At 40.0% G+C, this 18,844-nt stretch overlaps 1 protein-coding gene across 1 annotated transcript in view; it reads left to right on the forward strand.

Moving 5' to 3' along the window:
- The window catches only part of RAB3GAP1 (RAB3 GTPase activating protein catalytic subunit 1), a 259,144-nt gene that overhangs the window by 219,196 nt on the left and 21,104 nt on the right, over positions 1-18,844 (forward strand). Inside the window, exons 18-23 of the mRNA XM_053698235.1 lie at positions 1,757-1,894; positions 10,570-10,797; positions 11,168-11,264; positions 11,367-11,470; positions 11,547-11,662; positions 14,352-14,454. Of these exons, the coding sequence (XP_053554210.1) occupies positions 1,757-1,894; positions 10,570-10,797; positions 11,168-11,264; positions 11,367-11,470; positions 11,547-11,662; positions 14,352-14,454 (786 nt within the window). The remainder of the gene's footprint in view (positions 1-1,756; positions 1,895-10,569; positions 10,798-11,167; positions 11,265-11,366; positions 11,471-11,546; positions 11,663-14,351; positions 14,455-18,844) is intronic.

The following is an 18,844-nucleotide window of genomic DNA, read 5'->3' on the forward strand; positions in this document are numbered from 1 at the left end:
CTTTTGCTCTCTCTCCCCTCTCTCTTTTGCTCTCTCTCCCCCCTCTCTTTTGCTCTCTCTCCCCCCTCTCTTTTGCTCTCTCCCCCCTCTCTTTTGCTCTCTCTCCCCCCCTCTCTTTTGCTCTCTCTCCCCCCTCTCTTTTGCTCTCTCTCACCCCTCTCTTTTGCTCTCTCTCACCCCTCTCTTTGCTCTCTCTCCCCCCTCTCTTTTGCTCTCTCTCCCCCCTCTCTTTTGCTCTCTCTCCCCCCTCTCTTTTGCTCTCTCTCCCCCCTCTCTTTTGCTCTCTCTCCCCCCCTCTCTTTTGCTCTCTCTCCCCCCTCTCTTTAGCTCTCTCTCCCCCCTCTCTTTAGCTCTCTCTCCCCCCTCTCTTTTGCGCTCTCTCCCCCCTCTCTTTTGCTCTCTCTCACCCCTTTCTTTTGCTCTCTCTCACCCCTTTCTTTTGCTCTCTCTCCCCCCTCTTTGACTCTCTCTCCCCCCTCTTTGGCTCTCTCTCCCCCCTCTTTGGCTCTCTCTCCCCCCTCTTTGGCTCTCTCTCCCCCCTCTTTGGCTCTCTCTCCCCCCTCTTTGGCTCTCTCTCCCCCCTCTTTGGCTCTCTCTCCCCCCTCTTTGGTTCTCTCTCCCCCCCTCTTTGGTTCTCTCTCCCCCCTCTTTGGTTCTCTCTCCCCCCTCTTTGGCTCTCTCTCCCCCCTCTTTGGCTCTCTCTCCCCCCTCTTTGGCTCTCTCTCCCCCCTCTTTGGCTCTCTCTCCCCCCTCTTTGGCTCTCTCTCCCCCCTCTTTGGCTCTCTCTCCCCCCTCTTTGGCTCTCTCTCCCCCCTCTTTGGCTCTCTCTCCCCGCTCTTTGGCTCTCTCCTCTTTGGCTCCCTTTCCTCTTTTGCTCTCCCCTCTTTGGCTCTCTCTCCCCCCTCTTTGGCTCTTTCTCCCCCCCCCCCCTCTTTGGCTCTCTCCCCTCTTTGGCTCTCTCCCCTCTTTGGCTCTCTCTCCCTCCTCTTTGGCTCTCTCTCCTCCCTCTTTGGCTCTCTCTCCTCCCTCTTTGGCTCTCTCCCCTCTTTTGCTCTCTCTCCTCTTTGGCTCTCTTTCCTCTTTTGCTCTCTCCTCTTTGGCTCTCATTCCTCTTTTGCTCTCCCCTCTTTGGCTCTCTCTCTCCCCTCTTTGGCTCTCTCCCCTCTTTGGCTCTCTCTCCCACTGCATACTCCGATAAACATATATCAAGGATAAAAATTGTGTTTCTAAAATTCTTTGTGGGGGCCTTCCTTCACTGACGAGCCTTCTTAGATCAACTCTCCTGAGCAGAGAGCTTTAGGCTCACTCTATATAGTATTAAATGATTGTTATATCCCATGCTGTTTATTTGTGTTAACAAGAAGTTTTATTATGTTTTCAAGGCAATTCCTTGTTTGACACTAAAGGAACATACATGGGACTTTTTTGCTCATAGAAGTTTCTTGCTATTAAGGGTCTATTTAGTTTGTCGCCCTTTTATGTATGTTACGTTCTTGTATATCATGGGGCTTTCAGTAGATAGTTACCCCTATATTGTTGACTGAGTCGGTGCTGCAGTTGATGTGTTCCACTGTTTTTTCCTTGGGAAGATCCAAAAGTGGCCTTTCTTCTTATATGTCACTCCTATTTTACCTGTATAACCTGACACAGGGCTTTAATTAAAAAAAAAATTCAAAAAACACATAAAAAAGGAAAAACTGTTAATTTTCTGACATGAAAAATTGTATCACTTCTGTTTGCCTTGATTTTTTTTCAGGAGCCTGCTCCCATGACTGAGGATCTACTAGAGGAGCAGTCGGAAGTACTGGCTAAACTAGGGACATCTGCAGAAGGAGCACATCTTCGAGCTAGGATGCAGAGTGCCTGCTTACTTTCAGATATGGAATCTTTTAAGGTATGTTGTCTCTGTCATTCAAGATATATTTGACAAAATCATTTACATAGAATGAGATTTCTAAAATAGACAAGGTAATGTAACACTCTGAAGTTTGGATGCAGAACTTAGAAATATGTAGTTACACTCAAGTGAAACTTAGCATGCTAATAGCTTTTGTGTGATCTAGTGACATTTGATAATTTTGAAGTTTATAAATGATTTCTTAAGGTGTTGAGAGTCCACAAGCCATTACTCCTGGGATTCAATTCCTGGCCACCAGGAGGAGGCAAAGCTCTAAGAGCACTTAATCCCTTACACATCTCTGGTGTAGTCTTAATCTTTGTTGCCACATGAGGAAGGTGAAGAAGAGTTGCCCCAGATCCTTCATTAGGAGTGAACCTCTTTTTCATAGTAGATAAGGATGAAAAAAAGAAAAGTCCATCGAGTTCAACCTATACAAATCTAATATACTTACAAAGAAAGCTTCAGTTAAGCTTAAATGAATCCCATTAAAAGGTGACCCATTTAACACAAGCATCCATATCCATGAATTCTGTTTCTAGCCAGAAATGTATCCAAACCATTTTTAAACGTATCTAAGGTATTGGCATTCACTACCTCCTTTGCTAATGAGTTCCACAATTTTATTGCTTTTAAAGTGAAAAAACATTTCCGTTCCTCCAGCCTTAAATTGTGACCTCTTGTCACAAACAATTTTATTGGAATAAACAGAGCTTCTGCCATCTCTGTATATAAGCCTTAAATATATTTATATATTTTTATCTTGCTTTTGTCCTTTCCTATCTTTCTCTCCTCTTTGCTTGGCTATACATCAGACTGGTTTACCAGTGAGGTGGGAGGGTTTTTAGGGGCTCTTGAAGTTTTGGGAGTCTTTGCCTCCTTCCTGGGGGGCAGGGTGTGGAGTTCCCAGGAGTAAAGGTCATTGGCCCTCACCACCATGAGTGAAATATATTTTTAGCAAAGGAGCACTGTTTAATATCCTTTTAAATTAATGTAGGAAATAAAAAAAAAAAATAGAAAATAGTTATTTTTTTATTTTTTTTTTAAACAGTGTTTTGTTTTCTTTCCTAAGATATGGCGAGTCCACAACGTCATTAATTACTGTTGGGAACATAACTCCTGGCCAGCAGGAGGCGGCAAAGAGCACCACAGCAAAGCTGTTAAATGTCACTCCCCTACCCACAATCCCCAGTCATTCTCTTTGCCTCTGTCAATGGAGGAGGTGAAGTTCTGGTGTCTGAAGAGAGGCATTCTTGAATTGCGTTCTGGACCTTTCTTCCCTGGGAGTAATAGTTCCTGTCCCTGAAAGGGAACAGAGTCTGGGATTCTATTCCAATCTGTTTGTGGTTCCCAAAAAAGAGGGAACTTTTCGTCCTATTTTAGACCTAAAGTGTATAAACAAGTTACTTACGGTACCATCCTTCAAAATGGAGACTATTCGGTCCAATCTCCCCTTGGTGCAAAAGGGTCAGTTTATGACGACCATAGACCTAAAGAATGCATATCTTCATGTTCCCATTCACAGGGATCATCACAAGTACCTGAGATTCGCCTTTCTAGACAAACCCTTCCAGTTTGTGACTGTTCTGTTTGGCCTTGCCACAGCTCCCAGAATATTTTCAAAGGTTCTCTATTGGCAGTGATCAGGGCCCTGGGAATTGCAGTGGCAACAAGCAAACTCTCATACAGAGTCCTTGTTGTCTTTTCTACGTTCCCACGGATGGAAAGTGAATCTGGAAAGTTTTCCTTGTTCCAGCTACAAGGGTGGTTTTCCTAGGGACCATAATAGATTCCCTGTTTATGAAAATGTTTCTGACTGTTCTGCCAGCAGTGGCTCAAGGTATGGAGGCAATTGGTCTGATGGTTGCTTCCATGGACATCATTCCCTTTGCTCGATTCCATTTGAGAGCACTACAGCTATGTAGGGACCATTCAAATCTGTCTGAGGATAGATCTAGATCAGTCGATGAGAGACTCTCTCCCGTGGTGGTGTTCTCAGGTGCATCTATCTCTAGGCATATGCTTCCGGAGACCTTCTTGGGTCATTGTAACAACGGATGCCAGCCTGCTGGGCTGGGGAGCAGTCTGGGACTCGTTAAAAGCGCAGGGTCTATGGACTCAGGAGGAGTCTGCTCTCCCCATAAATATCTTGAGTTGAGCGATTTACAATGCTCTGATAGCGTGGCCTCAGTTGTCCTTAGCCTGGTTTATCAGTTTCCAGTCGGACAATATCACCTCAGTGGCTTACATCAACCACCAGGGAGGAACTCCGAGTTCCGTAGCCATGAAGGAGGTGGCTCGGATTATTCAGTGGGCGGAAGCCCACAATTGTTGTCTATCTGCCATCCACATTCCAGGAGTAGACAACTGGGAAGCGGACTTTCTGAGCAGACAGACTTTTCATCCCTGTGTGTGGGCACTCCATCCGGAAGGGTTCTCCAGGTTAACCCTCAAGTGGGGGATGCCGGAGTTGGATCTGATGGCGTCTCGACAGGACGCCAAGCTTCCAAGGTACGGTTCAAGGTCAAGAGATCCTTAGGCTGCATTGATAGATGCTCTGGCGGCACCTTGGGTTTTCAGTCTAGCATACCTGTTTTCTCCATTTGCTCTTCCACAAGTTATTGCTTGTATCAAACAGGAGAAAGCATTAGTAATTCTCATAGCTCCTGCGTGGCCTCGCAGGACCTGGTATGCAGACTTAGTGAAGATGTCATCTCTTCCACCTTGGAGGCTGCCTCTGAGGGAAGACCTTCTAACTCAGGGTCCAGTCCTTCATCCAAATCTTGTTTCTCTGAAGCTGACTGTTTGGAAATTGAACTCTTAGTGTTGTCTAAGCGTGGCTTTTCTGAGTCGGTCATTTGAGACCATAATTCAGACTCGCAAGCCTGTTACTAGAAAGATTTACCATAAGATATGGCATAAATATCTTTATTGGTGCGAATCTAAGGGCTACTCTTGGAGTAGGGTCAGGATTTTGGTTTTTTTCTCCAGGAAGGTCTGGAGAAAGGTTTGTCAGCCAGTTCTCTGAAGGGTACAATTTCTGCATTATCTGTCTTGTTACATAAGCATCTGGCAGATGTGCCAGATGTTCAATCCTTTTGTCAGGCCCTGGTCAGAATCAGGCCTGTGTTTAAGTCTGTTGCTCCTCCTTGGAGTCTTAACCTAGTTCTTAAGGGTTTACAACAGGCTCCGTATGAGCCTTTACATTCCATAGATATTAAGTTGTTATCTTGGAAGGTTTTGTTTTTTGTTGCTATTTCTTCTTGTTGCAGTATGAGTCACCTTATCTTATCTTTCATGTTGATAAGGCGGTTCTTCGTACTAAGTTGTGTTTTCTTCCTAAAGTGGTTTCTGGTAGAAATATTAACCAGGAAATTGTTGTTCCTTCTCTATGTCCTAATCCTTCTTATTATAAAGAACGTTTGTTGCACACCTTGGATGTTGTGCGTGCCTTAAAATTCTACCTTCAAGCAACTAAGGACTTTCGTCAGTTCTCTACCTTGTTTTTTTTGTTTTTCTGGAAAGCGTAAGGGTCAGAAAGCTACTGCTACTTTTCTTTCTCTCTGGTGGACAGCAGCCTCCTGAGAGAATAACAGCTCATTCCACTAGGGCTGTTTTGTCTTCTTGGGCTTTCAAAAATGAAGCTTCTGTGGAACAGATTTGCAAGGCTGCAACTTGGTCCTCTCTGCGTACTTTTTACAAATTTTGATACTTTTGCCTTGGCTGTGGCTTCTTTTGGGAGAAAGGTTCTTCAAGCGGTGGTGCCTTCTGTTTAGATTTGCCTTTCTTGTTTTCCCTCTCTTGTCATCTGTGTCTTCTAGCTTGGGTATTGGTTCCCAACAGTAATTGATGACGTTGTGGACTCACCATATTTTAGGAAAGAAAAAATATTTTATACTTACCTGATAAATTTTCTTTCTTTCCGGATATGGTGAGTCCATGACCCCACTCTTAAAGGGACATGAAACCCAAAAATTTTCTTTCATGATTCAGGTACAGAATAGAATTTTAAACAACTTTCCAATTTACTACTATTATTTCATTTGCTTTCTTCTCTTGTTATTCTTTGCTGAAAGGTTTAAACAAGCTCATGAGCAGCAGAGAACCTAGGTTCTAGCTGTGGATTGGTGGCTGCATCTATCTCTATATATATATATATATATATATATATAATCGATTGTGATTGGCTCACCCATGAGTTCAGTTAGAAACCATTAGTGCATTGCTGCTCCTTCAACAAATTATACCAAGAGAATGAAACAAATTAGATAATAGACGTAAAAGTTGTTTAAAATTCTCTTCTCTAGCTGAATCATGAAATAAAAAAATTCGGTTTCATGTCCCTTTAAATTTAAGACAGTTATTTTTTCATTAAACCTCAGGCACCTCTACACCTTTGTGTTGTTTCTTTTCCATTTTCCTTCGGTCAAATGACTGGGGATTGTGGGTAGGGGAGTGACACTTAACAGCTTTGCTGTGGTGCTCTTTGACTCCTCCTGCTGGCCAGGAGTGATATTGCTAACGGTAATTGATGACTTGGACTCACCATAGCCGGAAAGAAAGAAATTTATCAGATAAGCCTAAATTTTTTTTTTTTTAAATGTATATTTTATTTGTTTTAATCTCTTGGGGGGAAAATACAGAAATTAATTTAAAAAAAAAAAAAAAAAAACACGTTAAAGCTAGACTTTATTTTCTATCAAATGTATAAAAGCAATGGAATTCCTTATTTAAACCCCAATCTACCCTTGCAAGCTTTGCATGACCTCACCAATGACATCACTCATGAAATAACAAAAAAAAAAAGCACAGCAACTGCCTGTGTGAGTGCATGCTCAGTCCAGGACGCTGCAAAATATTCCAAAAACCAACAGCCAGCAGCACTTTTTAGGATTAAAAGACCTTTATTGTATACAGTGGGCATCTATGATTAAGGCTATGCTGCCGAAATGCGCAAGATCCGCGTTTTACCCTGTACATATTTAATGGACTAATAAAGGATATTTTTCTTTATACATTTCCAATAACTGGTGTGTAGACAATTTTTTCTTCTATTTTTATATAGTGGGTCACCAGTACAAGCAACATTTCGGATCTCTAATCCTTAATCATGCTTAATCAGCAATAAGTAATGCACTTATTTATACCCCTGTGCTCATGATATCAACCAATCACTGGTAAATTGCATATATACCCCCTCTAGTGTACAAACAATTTATTACACATAATCTAAATTAAAATTCATTATTACATACATTACTATCTTTTTTTCAAATTAACTACAATCGCTAAAATTACAATTAATTACATGCTGTAGATTAATATATACAGATGCATTACAGCAAAAAAATATTACAAAAATACAGAATAATCTAATTTCTTATTCATTACTAATGGTTGCATAAAATGTAATTTATAGTTCCAAAATGCCTTTTTTTTTCTTTTTCTTCAATAGGAACTCTCTATCGCCCCCTCTACGTGGACTGGGAATCATATCTATCATCTGGAAACAAAGCTGGCAAATATTGTGGCCAAATTGTACAAAGTGTGAAGATACTGGTGCTTCCTTATTCCTACAACATATATTGCTCTTGTGCTCATTAATCCTTTGCCTGACCTTACAGGTGGTCTCTCCAATATAGATCCTCCCACATGTACACTTAATTAGGTATATTGCGTACGTAGTATCACAAGTAAAAAAAACAACTAATGTCATGTTTTTTACCTGTAAGAGGATGTGAAAGTTGTGGTCCCTTAATCATTGAATTACAGTTACCACAATTCAAACAAGGGTAGCATTCATTCCTCTTACATGTCAAAAAAAGGATCTACAGAAAAAAGAAAAAGTGAAACAGAAAAGGTTGATAATGGTCATGGACCACAATGAATTCAATAGGGAAATAATGCACGTAGTTAGAAAACATTGGCCAATCCTACAAGTGTGTCATCCAGAAGTAGAGGAATTTAATATACCACCAAGACCAGCATATAGGAGAAGAAAGACCTTGTGGGATGAGCTGGTACACGCTGAAGAAGGGAGTACAAAGGGACTTCAACAAAGTTTTTTGACATGTAAGAGGAATGGATGCTAGCTACCCTTGTTTGAATTGTGGTAACTGTAATTAAATGATTAAGGGACCACAATTTGCACATCCTATTACAGGTAAAAAATATGAAATTAGAGGCTTTTTTACTTGTGATACAACGTATGCAATATACTTTATTAAGTGTCCATGTGGGAGGATCTACATTGGCGAGACCACCGGTAAAGTCAGAGAAAGGATTAATGAGCACAAGAGCAATATACGTTTTAGGAATAAGGAAGCACCAGTCTCTTCACACTTTGTACAATATGGCCACAATGTTAGCCAGCTTGGTTTCCAGATTATAGATATGGTTCCCAGCCTACGTTGAGGGGGCGATAGAGAGCTCCTTTTGAAGAAAAAAAAGAGGCATTTTGGATCTATAAATTGAATACTATGCAACCATTAGGAATGAATAAGGAATTATATTATTCTGTATATTTGCAATCTTTTTTGTTGTATTGCATCTGTTTATACTAATGAGCATGTTATTAAATGTAATTTTAGCAATTGTAGTTATTTTGGAGTAAGATAGTAATGTATGTAATGATGAATTTAAATTTAGATTATGTGTAATAAATTGTTTGTACACTAGAGGGGGTATATGCAATTTAACTGTGAGCAATCATGAGCACAGGAGTATAAATAAATGCATTACCTGTTGCTGATTAAGGATTAGAGATCCGAAAATGTTGCTTGTACTGGTGACCCACTATATACAATAAAGGTCTTTTTATCCTAAGAGGTGCTGTTGGTTTTTGGATCACTGATGATATAACACATGACATTGTTAATGTAATAATATCACTAGGGATGTTTTAGGGTGGGGTTGACAGGGGGGCTAGAGTTATATCCGAGGTAGAGGGGATGAGAGGAAGTTGTGTACAAAGTAGAGGGAGACTGAGTTTGAGTAAGGGCTGACACACGAGGGACAATGAGCTAAGAGAATAAGCAGGGCTGTGTGTAAAGAAGAACAGGCGAGAGGGTAAGGAGGAGACTGTGTGATATATACAGCAGGTGAGGAAGGTGCTGTGCCTGAGGGAGAGAGGAATAAAGGTGTGTGAGGAGGGTGGTGGATATCGGGGCAGTGGGGAGGAGTCTGTGTTTTTAAAAGGGATGGCTAAAGGGATGAACAGAAGCTGGTAAGTGAGGGTTAGTTGGATTGAGAGGATGAGCAGGTTGTGGGTGAGAGTTTGCTGAGAAGATGAGTTAGGAGTGAGAGGTACAGAAACGTGTGTGGGAAATAGAGGTGAGAGCATGAGGAGAAGATTGTGTGGGAAGATGAGGTGGTGGTTGCATGTAAGTAAGGGGGAATGAAAAGGTTGCCAGCAGCTTATGTAGGGAGAGTGAGCTTAGGTGGTGCAGATCATACTATATATACATATTAACTAACTAGTGAAACTGAATAGGTGCTCTATATGTCAGGGGTCAAGTCCTACAAAAAAAGTGTGGGAACTCACCAAGACTTCCACCCCCATCACAATTAATATTGGTTTATATATATATATTTATTAGAGAAGTGAATGTCCACAGCACTATAGGTAAATTATTTCCTTTATTAGACAGACCTAGTGCTGTGGACATTCACTTTTCTATTGCGTATGTTTAGGGGAATTGGACAGAGCCCCTGTCTTCATCAGCACTAACACTCAGGGTTGCTGCTGTTCAGGTGTTTTATATATATATATATATATATATATATATATATATATATATATATATATATACACACACACACACACTGTATTTATATGTAAATAATCTATACACTTTTGTTAATGAAAGCAAATTAAATCCAATGAAGGGTTAAATAGTTGCCTTTGGGCTTGAGAATCCTCCTCTGTCACATAGTCACACCCACTTAATGTGCAATAGTCCTATATCTGCTGAGGGGGGCTAAATAACCCCAGAGCAAGCCACACAGAAATGTAAGCATCATGTGTTACACACACTGCGGGCTGATAACACAGCAGGACCGCTGACAGGCTTACATTTAGTGTATTTTAGAAAGTGTTACTGCCCATTTCTAGAGGATCTAACCAGATTGTGCTCCAGCTCATCCCACCAGGAGCAGCAGTGTTTACTGAAGTGTTTCTGTTCTCTGTCCAGAGGGAACTTAGTTCAACCTGCAAAAATAGTGTGTTCCTGCTAGACTTGACCCCTGCTATATGTACAGAAAAATTAGGTCCCCAGAATAAAGGTTTAGAAAAATTAGAGATTGCTTGAGCATAGATGTTAATAAAAAAAATGAAAAAGATAAAAACTAGTATTTATAGCCAATGAGGGGCATGGGCTAAATACATTAAATGGTACTTTATTATCTTTCACCCTTTTGTTATACCTTAGCTGGATACATAAATGGGCAAAAAAATACATTATTTAAGGCGTTAGGTTTTTATCTCACTTTTTATTCACCAAATAGTGTTCAGTAATATGCAGTTATTATTATCATAACTGTTGTTATGCTGAAATTGTGAACTGCAGATCTGTATTACTCTATGATGCACATTAAAGAATGATACAAAGCTTAACCAGCAAATCGCTAAAAGCCTTTTCTTCTTTCTCAAAAATGGCATTGTTTGCTTTCAGAGTGCAAATCCTGGCTGTTGTTTAGAGGACTTTGTAAGGTGGTATTCCCCACGAGACTATGTAGAAGAGGAAATAACGGATGAAAAAGGCAGTAAGATCATAAAAGGTGAACTGAGTGCAAGAATGAAAATCCCCAATAACATGTGGGCAGAAGCCTGGGACACTGCCAAGTCGATCCCCGCTCGCCGCCAAAGACGTTTGTTTGATGACACCAAGGAGGCAGAAAAGGTACAGTGCCAATAATCTAATGTGAGGCAGACAGGTTAGGTCATGTTATTGCTTTTTTTATTCAGTTGTTAGTGGTGTGATTGTGTTGCACAACAAATTTTGGAGACTCTCTTTAGTTATTGAAAATTTCTACTTCAAGTGAAACTTCTGGTTCTAATATTTTTATGTGTAGTCTGATGACCAATTGACCAATTAAAATTGTCTGTCATTTAAGATAAAGGATTTTTTTCAGGAAAAGAAAAGATAAACGGCTTCAGAAATTTTCCAAGTTTAGAAACGATTCTATGGCGGAAGTTGTACTGAGGATAGAGCTAGCTGTCATGTTTGTAAGCATCTGTACATTTGAAATAACAAGTATTTTTTTAAATAGGTTCTTCACTATCTTGCTTTTCAAAAACCGGCCGATCTAACAAGGCATCTGCTGCCGTGTGTTATTAATGCGGCTCTGCTCAAGGTAAAAGAGGAAGGTAAATGGTTTTCTTACACTATGTAAAATTATTATATTACTACACTAAATAAAATATTATTTCATGAAAGAAAAATACTGATCTCTTTGGTTCTATTTTCAGAGGCTATCGAAGACATTCCTTCAGTTAAGAAAACAATAAAACTAATTGTTACTCATTCCTGTAAAGTTCTACGCTTCCCAAATCCTGATGACAAGAAATTAGAAGTAAGTATTGCCTTAAAGCAAGCAGCTGATCTCCTAGGGGTATTATTTGCTAAATAAGCCTTATTTCTTTATGCAGGATATCATAAACCAGATCATGAGTGTGGAGGCTACAATTGCAAGAGCAAGATCTTTAAAGGCAAAGTTTGGAACAGAGAGATGTGAAAAAGTAGATGAAAAGGAGGACCTAGAAAAGTAAAACTTATTTTACACTTTAAATTACATCCATTGTGTTCGATCATACTTTTAAATCTAGTTGCATAAAAGGTCATTTTAGTGTAAAAGTAAACTGTTCTTACATTTTACATTTAGATTTTTCTTACTGCATTAAACACAAACTGCATTAACCCCTTAATGAACACAGCACTTTTCCATTTTCTGTCCGTTTGGGACCAAGGCTATTTTTACATTTTTGCAGTGTTTGTGTTTAGCTGTGATTTTCCTCTTACTCATTTACTGTACCCACACATATTATATACCGTTTTTCTCGCCATTAAATGGACTTTCTAAAGATACCATTATTTTCATCATATCTTATAATTTACTATAAAAATTTTCATAAAATATGAGGAAAAAATGGAAAAAACACACTTTTTCTAAATTTGACCCCCAAAATCTGTTACACATCTACAACCACCAAAAAAAACCACCATGCTAAATAGTTTCTAAATTTTGTCCTGAGTTCAGAAATACCCAATGTTTACATGTTCTTTGCTTTTTTTGTAAGTTATAGGGCCATAAATACAAGTAGCACTTTGCTATTTCCAAACAACTTTTTTTCAAAATTAGCGCTAGTTACATTGGAACACTAATATCTTTCAGGAATCCCGGAATATCCATTGACATGTATATATTTTTTTTTAGAAGACATCCCAAAGTATTGATCTAGGCCAATTTTGGTATATTTCATGCCACCATTTCACCGCCAAATGCGATCAAATACAAAAAATCGTTCACTTTTTCACAAATGTTTTCACAAACTTTCGGTTTCTCACTGAAATTATTTACAAACAGCTTGTGCAATTATGGCATAAATGGTTGTAAATTCTTCTCTGGGATCCCCTTTGTTCAGAAATAGCAGACATATATGGCTTTGGCATTGCTTTTTGGTAATTAGAAGGCTGCTAAATGCCACTGTGCACCACACATGTATTATGCCCAGCAGTGAAGGGGTTAATTAGGGAGCATGTAGGGAGCTTTTTAGGGTAATTTTAGCTTTAGTGTAGGGTAGTAGACAACCCCAATTATTGATTTAGGCCCATTTTGGTATATTTCATGCCACCATTTCACCGCCAAATGCGATCAAATTAAAAAAAACGTTAAATTTTTCACAATTTTAGGTTTCTCACTGAAATCATTTACAAACAGCTTGTGCAATTATGGCACAAATGGTTGTAAATGCTTCTCTGGGATCCCCTTTGTTCCGATATAGCAGACATATATGACTTTGGCATTGCTTTCTGGTAATTAGAAGGCTGCTAAATGCTGCTGCGCATCACACGTGTATTATGTTTAGCAGTGAAGGGGTTAATTAGGTAGTTTGTAGGGAGCTTGCAGGGTTAATTTTAGCTTTAGTGTAGAGATCAGCCTCCCACCTGACACATCAGACCTGATCCCTCCCACCAGACATCAGACCTGATCCCTCCCAAACAGCTCCCTTCCCTCCCCCACCCCACAATTGTCCCCGCCATCTTAAGTACTGGCAGAAAGTCTGCCAGTACTAAAATAAAAGTTTTTTTTTTTAAAAACCCACCACCTTACTGATCGTTTTTTTTTTTTTTTTTTTTACTTTCCCTTTTTTCAACATTTTTTATTACAGATTTTTCTGTAGTATAGCAGTTCCCACCCGCTCCCTCCCCGTGCACGCGCCCGCCCCTGCCCTCCCGTGCACGTGCGCGTGTCTGTGCGCGCCCCCGGCCATCCCCGCCCACGATCCCGCCCCCCTCCACATGACCAGGGCCATCGATGGCCGTCACCCGCCTCCCTAGTCTGATCCCACCCACCAACGAGGAAAGCCACGATCTCCGGTGTAGAGAGGGCCACAGAGTGGCTCTCTCTGCATCGGATGGCTACCAAAGGTTATTGCAGGATGCCTCCATATCGAGGCATCACTGTAATAACCGGAAAGCAGCTGGAAGCGAGCAGGATCATTTCCAGCTGCATTGTACACCGAGGACGTGCAGGGTACGTCCTCACGCGTTAACTGCCTTTTTTTTGAGGACGTACCCTGCACGTCCTCGGTCGTTAAGGGGTTAAACATGGTCAAAATCATGGTTCTGCAAACTGCATTAAACACAGTCAAAATCATGGTTCTGCAAACTGCATTAAACACAGTCAAAATCATGGTCCTGCAAACTGCATTAAACACAGTCAAAATCATGGTCCTGCAAACTGCATTAAACACAGTCAAAATCATGGTCCTTGAGCATCCCCCTGCCACTTCAGAGTTAGGATGCATACATAAGAATGCCCACTCCTAATTGGTTCACTAGCCACATCCTTAAAAAGATCAGCAGTGCAGCAGAATTTTGTTTAAAATTAAAATGCTATAACAAAATAGAACATTTGATTTTTGCAATAGAATATCTCTTTAAAATATTAATGTTTGTAAAGGGTATCACTTTTGCAATGTTACTTTAATTCAGACTGTTTTTTCTTAAATGAGCTTTATAATTAAATGACCTGCTCACTGCAAAACACTGCATCCTTCCCCTTTATATAATAATCAGAATGCTGTATACATCTTACAACTCAGTTCTGGGATACAACTTGTCAAACTAATTATCAGTCTCTCTATTTTTTCTCTGGTTAAATGTTCTTTTGTTAAAAAAAAATGCGAAGAAATCTATTCTTGTCACGAATGTGTTGCTTTCTCACATGACAGGTTTGTAAGTTGTCTTCTTGATCAACCAGAAGTGCCAATCATCGGAGCTGGGAGAGGACCTGCTGGTGCTATCATTCACAAGATGTTTATAAATGCCCAAGGGGTGAGCTCAGTTGTCATTTTGTTAATCCCTGGCTTATTGATAGCACATATGTCAGACCTCATAAATAGTCAGACCAGAAGAGTGCCCTTTTTCTAGAAGAGGGCTGTTTTATACTGGTCGTTATCATATACTAACAACAGAATCAGCAGCTATCTTTTTACAAGATCTTACACAAACCAGTACAACACATTTATCCGTCTTTGTTTTGCCTGAAAATGTTTTTTGTTATGCATCTAAATTTTGTACAGCCCTGTCTTTTAGTTCATGCCTTCTATTCATTTAAAGGTTGTACATTAAATAAATAAATCATATTTATGTGCAAGCCCTTGTGTGTGTAAAATAGCACAGGAACAACCCTGCAAGCTGTCTATTGTATCTAGCTAAAGAATGTTTTGTTTGTTTAGGGTGTTATTTGTGAAGGGAATTCCAGTCCACAAATCTATTAGAAGCGCAAATTAATTAGTTAAGCCACTCAGATATAGGCAACTAGACCTTCACCATTCTGAATTTAGCTAAAACTATTCAGTCATGTTCAGTAGGCAATTACAAAAGTCCACATCACTCCTTTTGGAGTCACAAAAACAGCCATTTCTTTCATGTAATTGGCAAGAGTCCATGAGCTAGTGACATATGGGATATACAATCCTACCAGGAGGGGCAAAGTTTCCCAAACCTCAAAATACCTATAAACACACCCCTCACCACACCCACAATTCAGTTTTTACAAACTTTGCCTCCTATGGAGGTGGTGAAGTAAGTTTGTGCTTGATTTCTATGATGAGCGCTTCTAAGCATTTTGAAGCCCAATTCCTCTCAGAGTACAGTGTTTGTCAGAGGGATGTGAAGGGAGTATTGCCTATTGATTTTATGGTTTTCCTCACGGGAAATCTTTTCAAAGGTTCTCGGTTATCGGTTGTAGGGATTCATCTCCTACCTCCCTTTTCAGTTTGACGATATACTCATATATCATTACCTCTGCTGATACTTTTTCAGTACTGTTTTGGCTATCTGCTATATGTTCATGGGTGTCTTCGGTAAGTATGTTTTTCTTATTTAAGACACTTCTAGCTATGGTTTGGCGCTTTATGTAATAATAAAAAGTTTTAAATATATGTATTTTAGACCTGCCATGAGTCAGGTCTATGTATATTTCCTTTTGCAGACTGTCAGTTTCAGTTTGGGAAGCATGTTTAGGAAGTTATTTGTCTTACCTGGGGTATAGTCCTTTTTTCAAATTGACTGTTTTTTCTTTTAATTTCACGGGCAAAAATTAGGCTAGTGAGGGCGCAAAATGCTGTTATTTATTGTGTTATTCTTGGCACGAGAATTTTTTTTGCGCGAAGGTATGATGGCGTAAGTTCGTCATTTCCGGCGTCTTAGTTGACTCCAGGTTTCCTTGAATGAGGTTGTGTCTGTTATGACGCGAATTGCGTCATTTCCGGATTTTGTTGGCGCCAAAAACAATTCAACTTCCTTTTGCATTGTGCGTCATACTTGGCGCCAAAAAATTTAGTTTATTTTTCACCCCACTTCCTATATGCCACTTGCCTTCTATATGCTTGCTATGCTGTTTGCATATTTTCCCATTCCTGAAACTGCCGTATAAGGAATTTGTAAATTTTGCTTTTTTTTCTTTTACATTTTGCAAAATGTCTCAATCTGATCCTGTCTCAGAAGCAACTGTTGGAACCCTGCTGCCTGATCACAGTTCTACCAAAGATAAGTGTATCTGTTGTAAGTTAGCTGAGATTATATCTCCAACTGTAGTATGTAACAGTTGTCATGATAAGCTTTAACACGCAGAAAACGATTCCATCAGTACTAGTACAGTTTCGGTTGTTCCTTCAATATCTAATGTGCATGATTTCCCTGTTGAAATGAAAAATTATATTCCCCTAAAGACTCTGTTTCCAATTGGAAACCTTCAAGTTGGAATAAATCCAAGCCTTTTAAGAAACCAAAGCCAGCCCCCAAGTCTGCATGAAGGCGCAGCCCTTGATTCAGTTCAGCTGGTGGGGGGGCAGATTGAAATTATTCCAAGACATTTGGGCAGATTCTGTTCAAAATCAGTGGATTCAGAGTATTGTCTCTCAAGGATATCGAATAGGATTCAGAGTAATACCTCCTGTGAGAAGATTCTTTCTCTCTCACGTTCCAGCAAATCCGGTGAAGGCTCAGGCTTTTCTGAAGTGTTTCAGATCTAGAGTTTTCAGGGGTAATAATACCAGTTCCATTTTAGGAACAGGGTCTGGGGTTTTATTCGAATCTATTCATTCTCCCAAAGAAAGAAAATTCATTCAGGCCAGTTCTGGATCTGAAGTTTTTGAATCGATTTGCAAGTCCCAACTTTCAAGATGGTGACTATGAGGGCTATTTTGCCTTTGTTCAGCAAGGTCATTATATGTCTACGATAGATTTACAGGATGCATATCTTCACATTCCGATTCATCCAGACCACTATCGGTTTCTGAGATTCTCTTTTCTAGACAAACATTACCAATTTGTTGCTCTTCCATTTGGCTTAGCAACAGCTCCAAGGATCTTTTTGAAGGTTCTTGGTGCCCTTTTATCTGTAATCAGAGAACAGGGTATTGTGGTGTTTCCTTATTTGGACGATATCTTGGTTCTAGCTCAGTCTTTACATTTAGCCGAATCTCACACAAATCAACTAGTGTTGTTTCTTCAAAAACATGGTTGGAGGATCAATTTACCAAAGAGTTTCTTGATTCCTCAGACAACGGTAGGTAACCTTTTTAGGTTTCCAGATAGATTCAGTGTCCATGACCCTGTCCTTAACAGACAAGAGACGAACGAAATTGGTTTTAGCTTGTTGAAACCTTCAGTCTCAATCATTCCCTTCGGTGGCTATGTGCATGGAAGTTTTAGGTCTCATGACTGCAGCATCGGACGCAATCCCCTTTGATCGTTTTCATATGAGATCTCTGCAGCTTTGTATGTTGAATCAATGGTGCAGGGATTATACTCGGATATCACAATTGATATACTTAAATCCCGACATTCAACTCTCTCTGACTTGGTGGTTAGACCATCATCGTTTATTTCAGGGGGCCTCTTTTGTTTGTCCTACCTGGACTGTGATCCCAACAGCCGCAAGTCTTTCAGGTTGGGGAGCTTTCTGGGGATCTCTGACAGCACAAGGGGTTTGGAAACCTCAAGAGGCGAGGTTACCAATCAATATTTTAGAACTCTGTGCTATTTTCAGGGCTCTTCAGGTTTGGCCTCTGTTAAAGAGAGAACCATTCATTTGTTTTCAGACGGACAATATCACAAGGGTGGCATATGTCAATCATCAGGGTGGGACTCGGCAGTCCCCTAGCTATGAAAGAAGTATCTCAGATACTTTTATGGGCAGAATCCAGCTCTTGTCTAATTTCTGTGGTGCATATCCCAGGTGTAGACATTTGGGAAGCGGATTATCTCCGCCATCAGACCTTACATCCGGGGGAGTGGTCTCTCCATCCAGATGTCTTTAGTCAGATTGTACAGATGTGGGGTCTTCCAGAAATCGATCGAATGACTTCTCATCTAAACAAGAAACTTCCCAGGGATCCTCAGACGGAGATGGTGGATGCTTTAGGTGTTTCTGATGGCACCAGCATGGCCTCACAGGTTTTGGTATGCAAATCTTGTTCGCATGTCCAGTTGCCAGCCTTGGCCACTTCCTCTAAGACCAGAGCTTCTGTCTCAAGGGCCGTTTTTCCATCAGGATCTCAAATCGTTAAATTTGAAGGTATGAAAATTAAACGCCTAGTGCTTAGTCATAGAGGTTTCTCTGACTCAGTGATTAATAATATGTTACAGGCTCCTAAGTCTGTTTCAAGGAAGATTTATTATTGAGTTTGGAAGACCTATACTTCATTGTGGTCTTCTCATAAATTCTCCTGGCATTCTTTTAGAATTCCTAGAAATTTACAGTTTCTTCAGGATGGTTTGGATAAAGGTTTGTCTGCAAGTACTTTGAAGGGAAAAATCTCTGCTCTTTCTGTTTTATTTCATAGAAAGATTGCTAAGCTTCCTGATATTCACTGTTTTGTTCAGGCTTTAGTTTGTATCAAGCCTGTTATTAAATCACTCTCTCCTCCTTGGAGTCTTAATTTGGGTTTGAGCCTATGCATTCTTTGGATATTAAACTACTTTCTTGGAATGTGTTGTTTCTTTTGGCTATCTCTTCAGCTATAAGAGTTTCCGAATTGTCTGATCTCTTGTGAGTCTCCTTTTCTGATTTTCCCTCAGGATAAGGTTGTTTTGCGGACTTCGTTTAAATTTTTTTTTTTTTCCTAAGGTTGTGAATTCTAGCAACATTAGTAGGGAAATTGTTGTTCCTTCCTTGTGTCCTAATCCCAAGAATGCTCTTGAAAAATCTTTGCAT

Source organism: Bombina bombina, chromosome 1, assembly GCF_027579735.1.
Source record: "Bombina bombina isolate aBomBom1 chromosome 1, aBomBom1.pri, whole genome shotgun sequence".
NCBI lineage: Eukaryota > Metazoa > Chordata > Amphibia > Anura > Bombinatoridae > Bombina > Bombina bombina.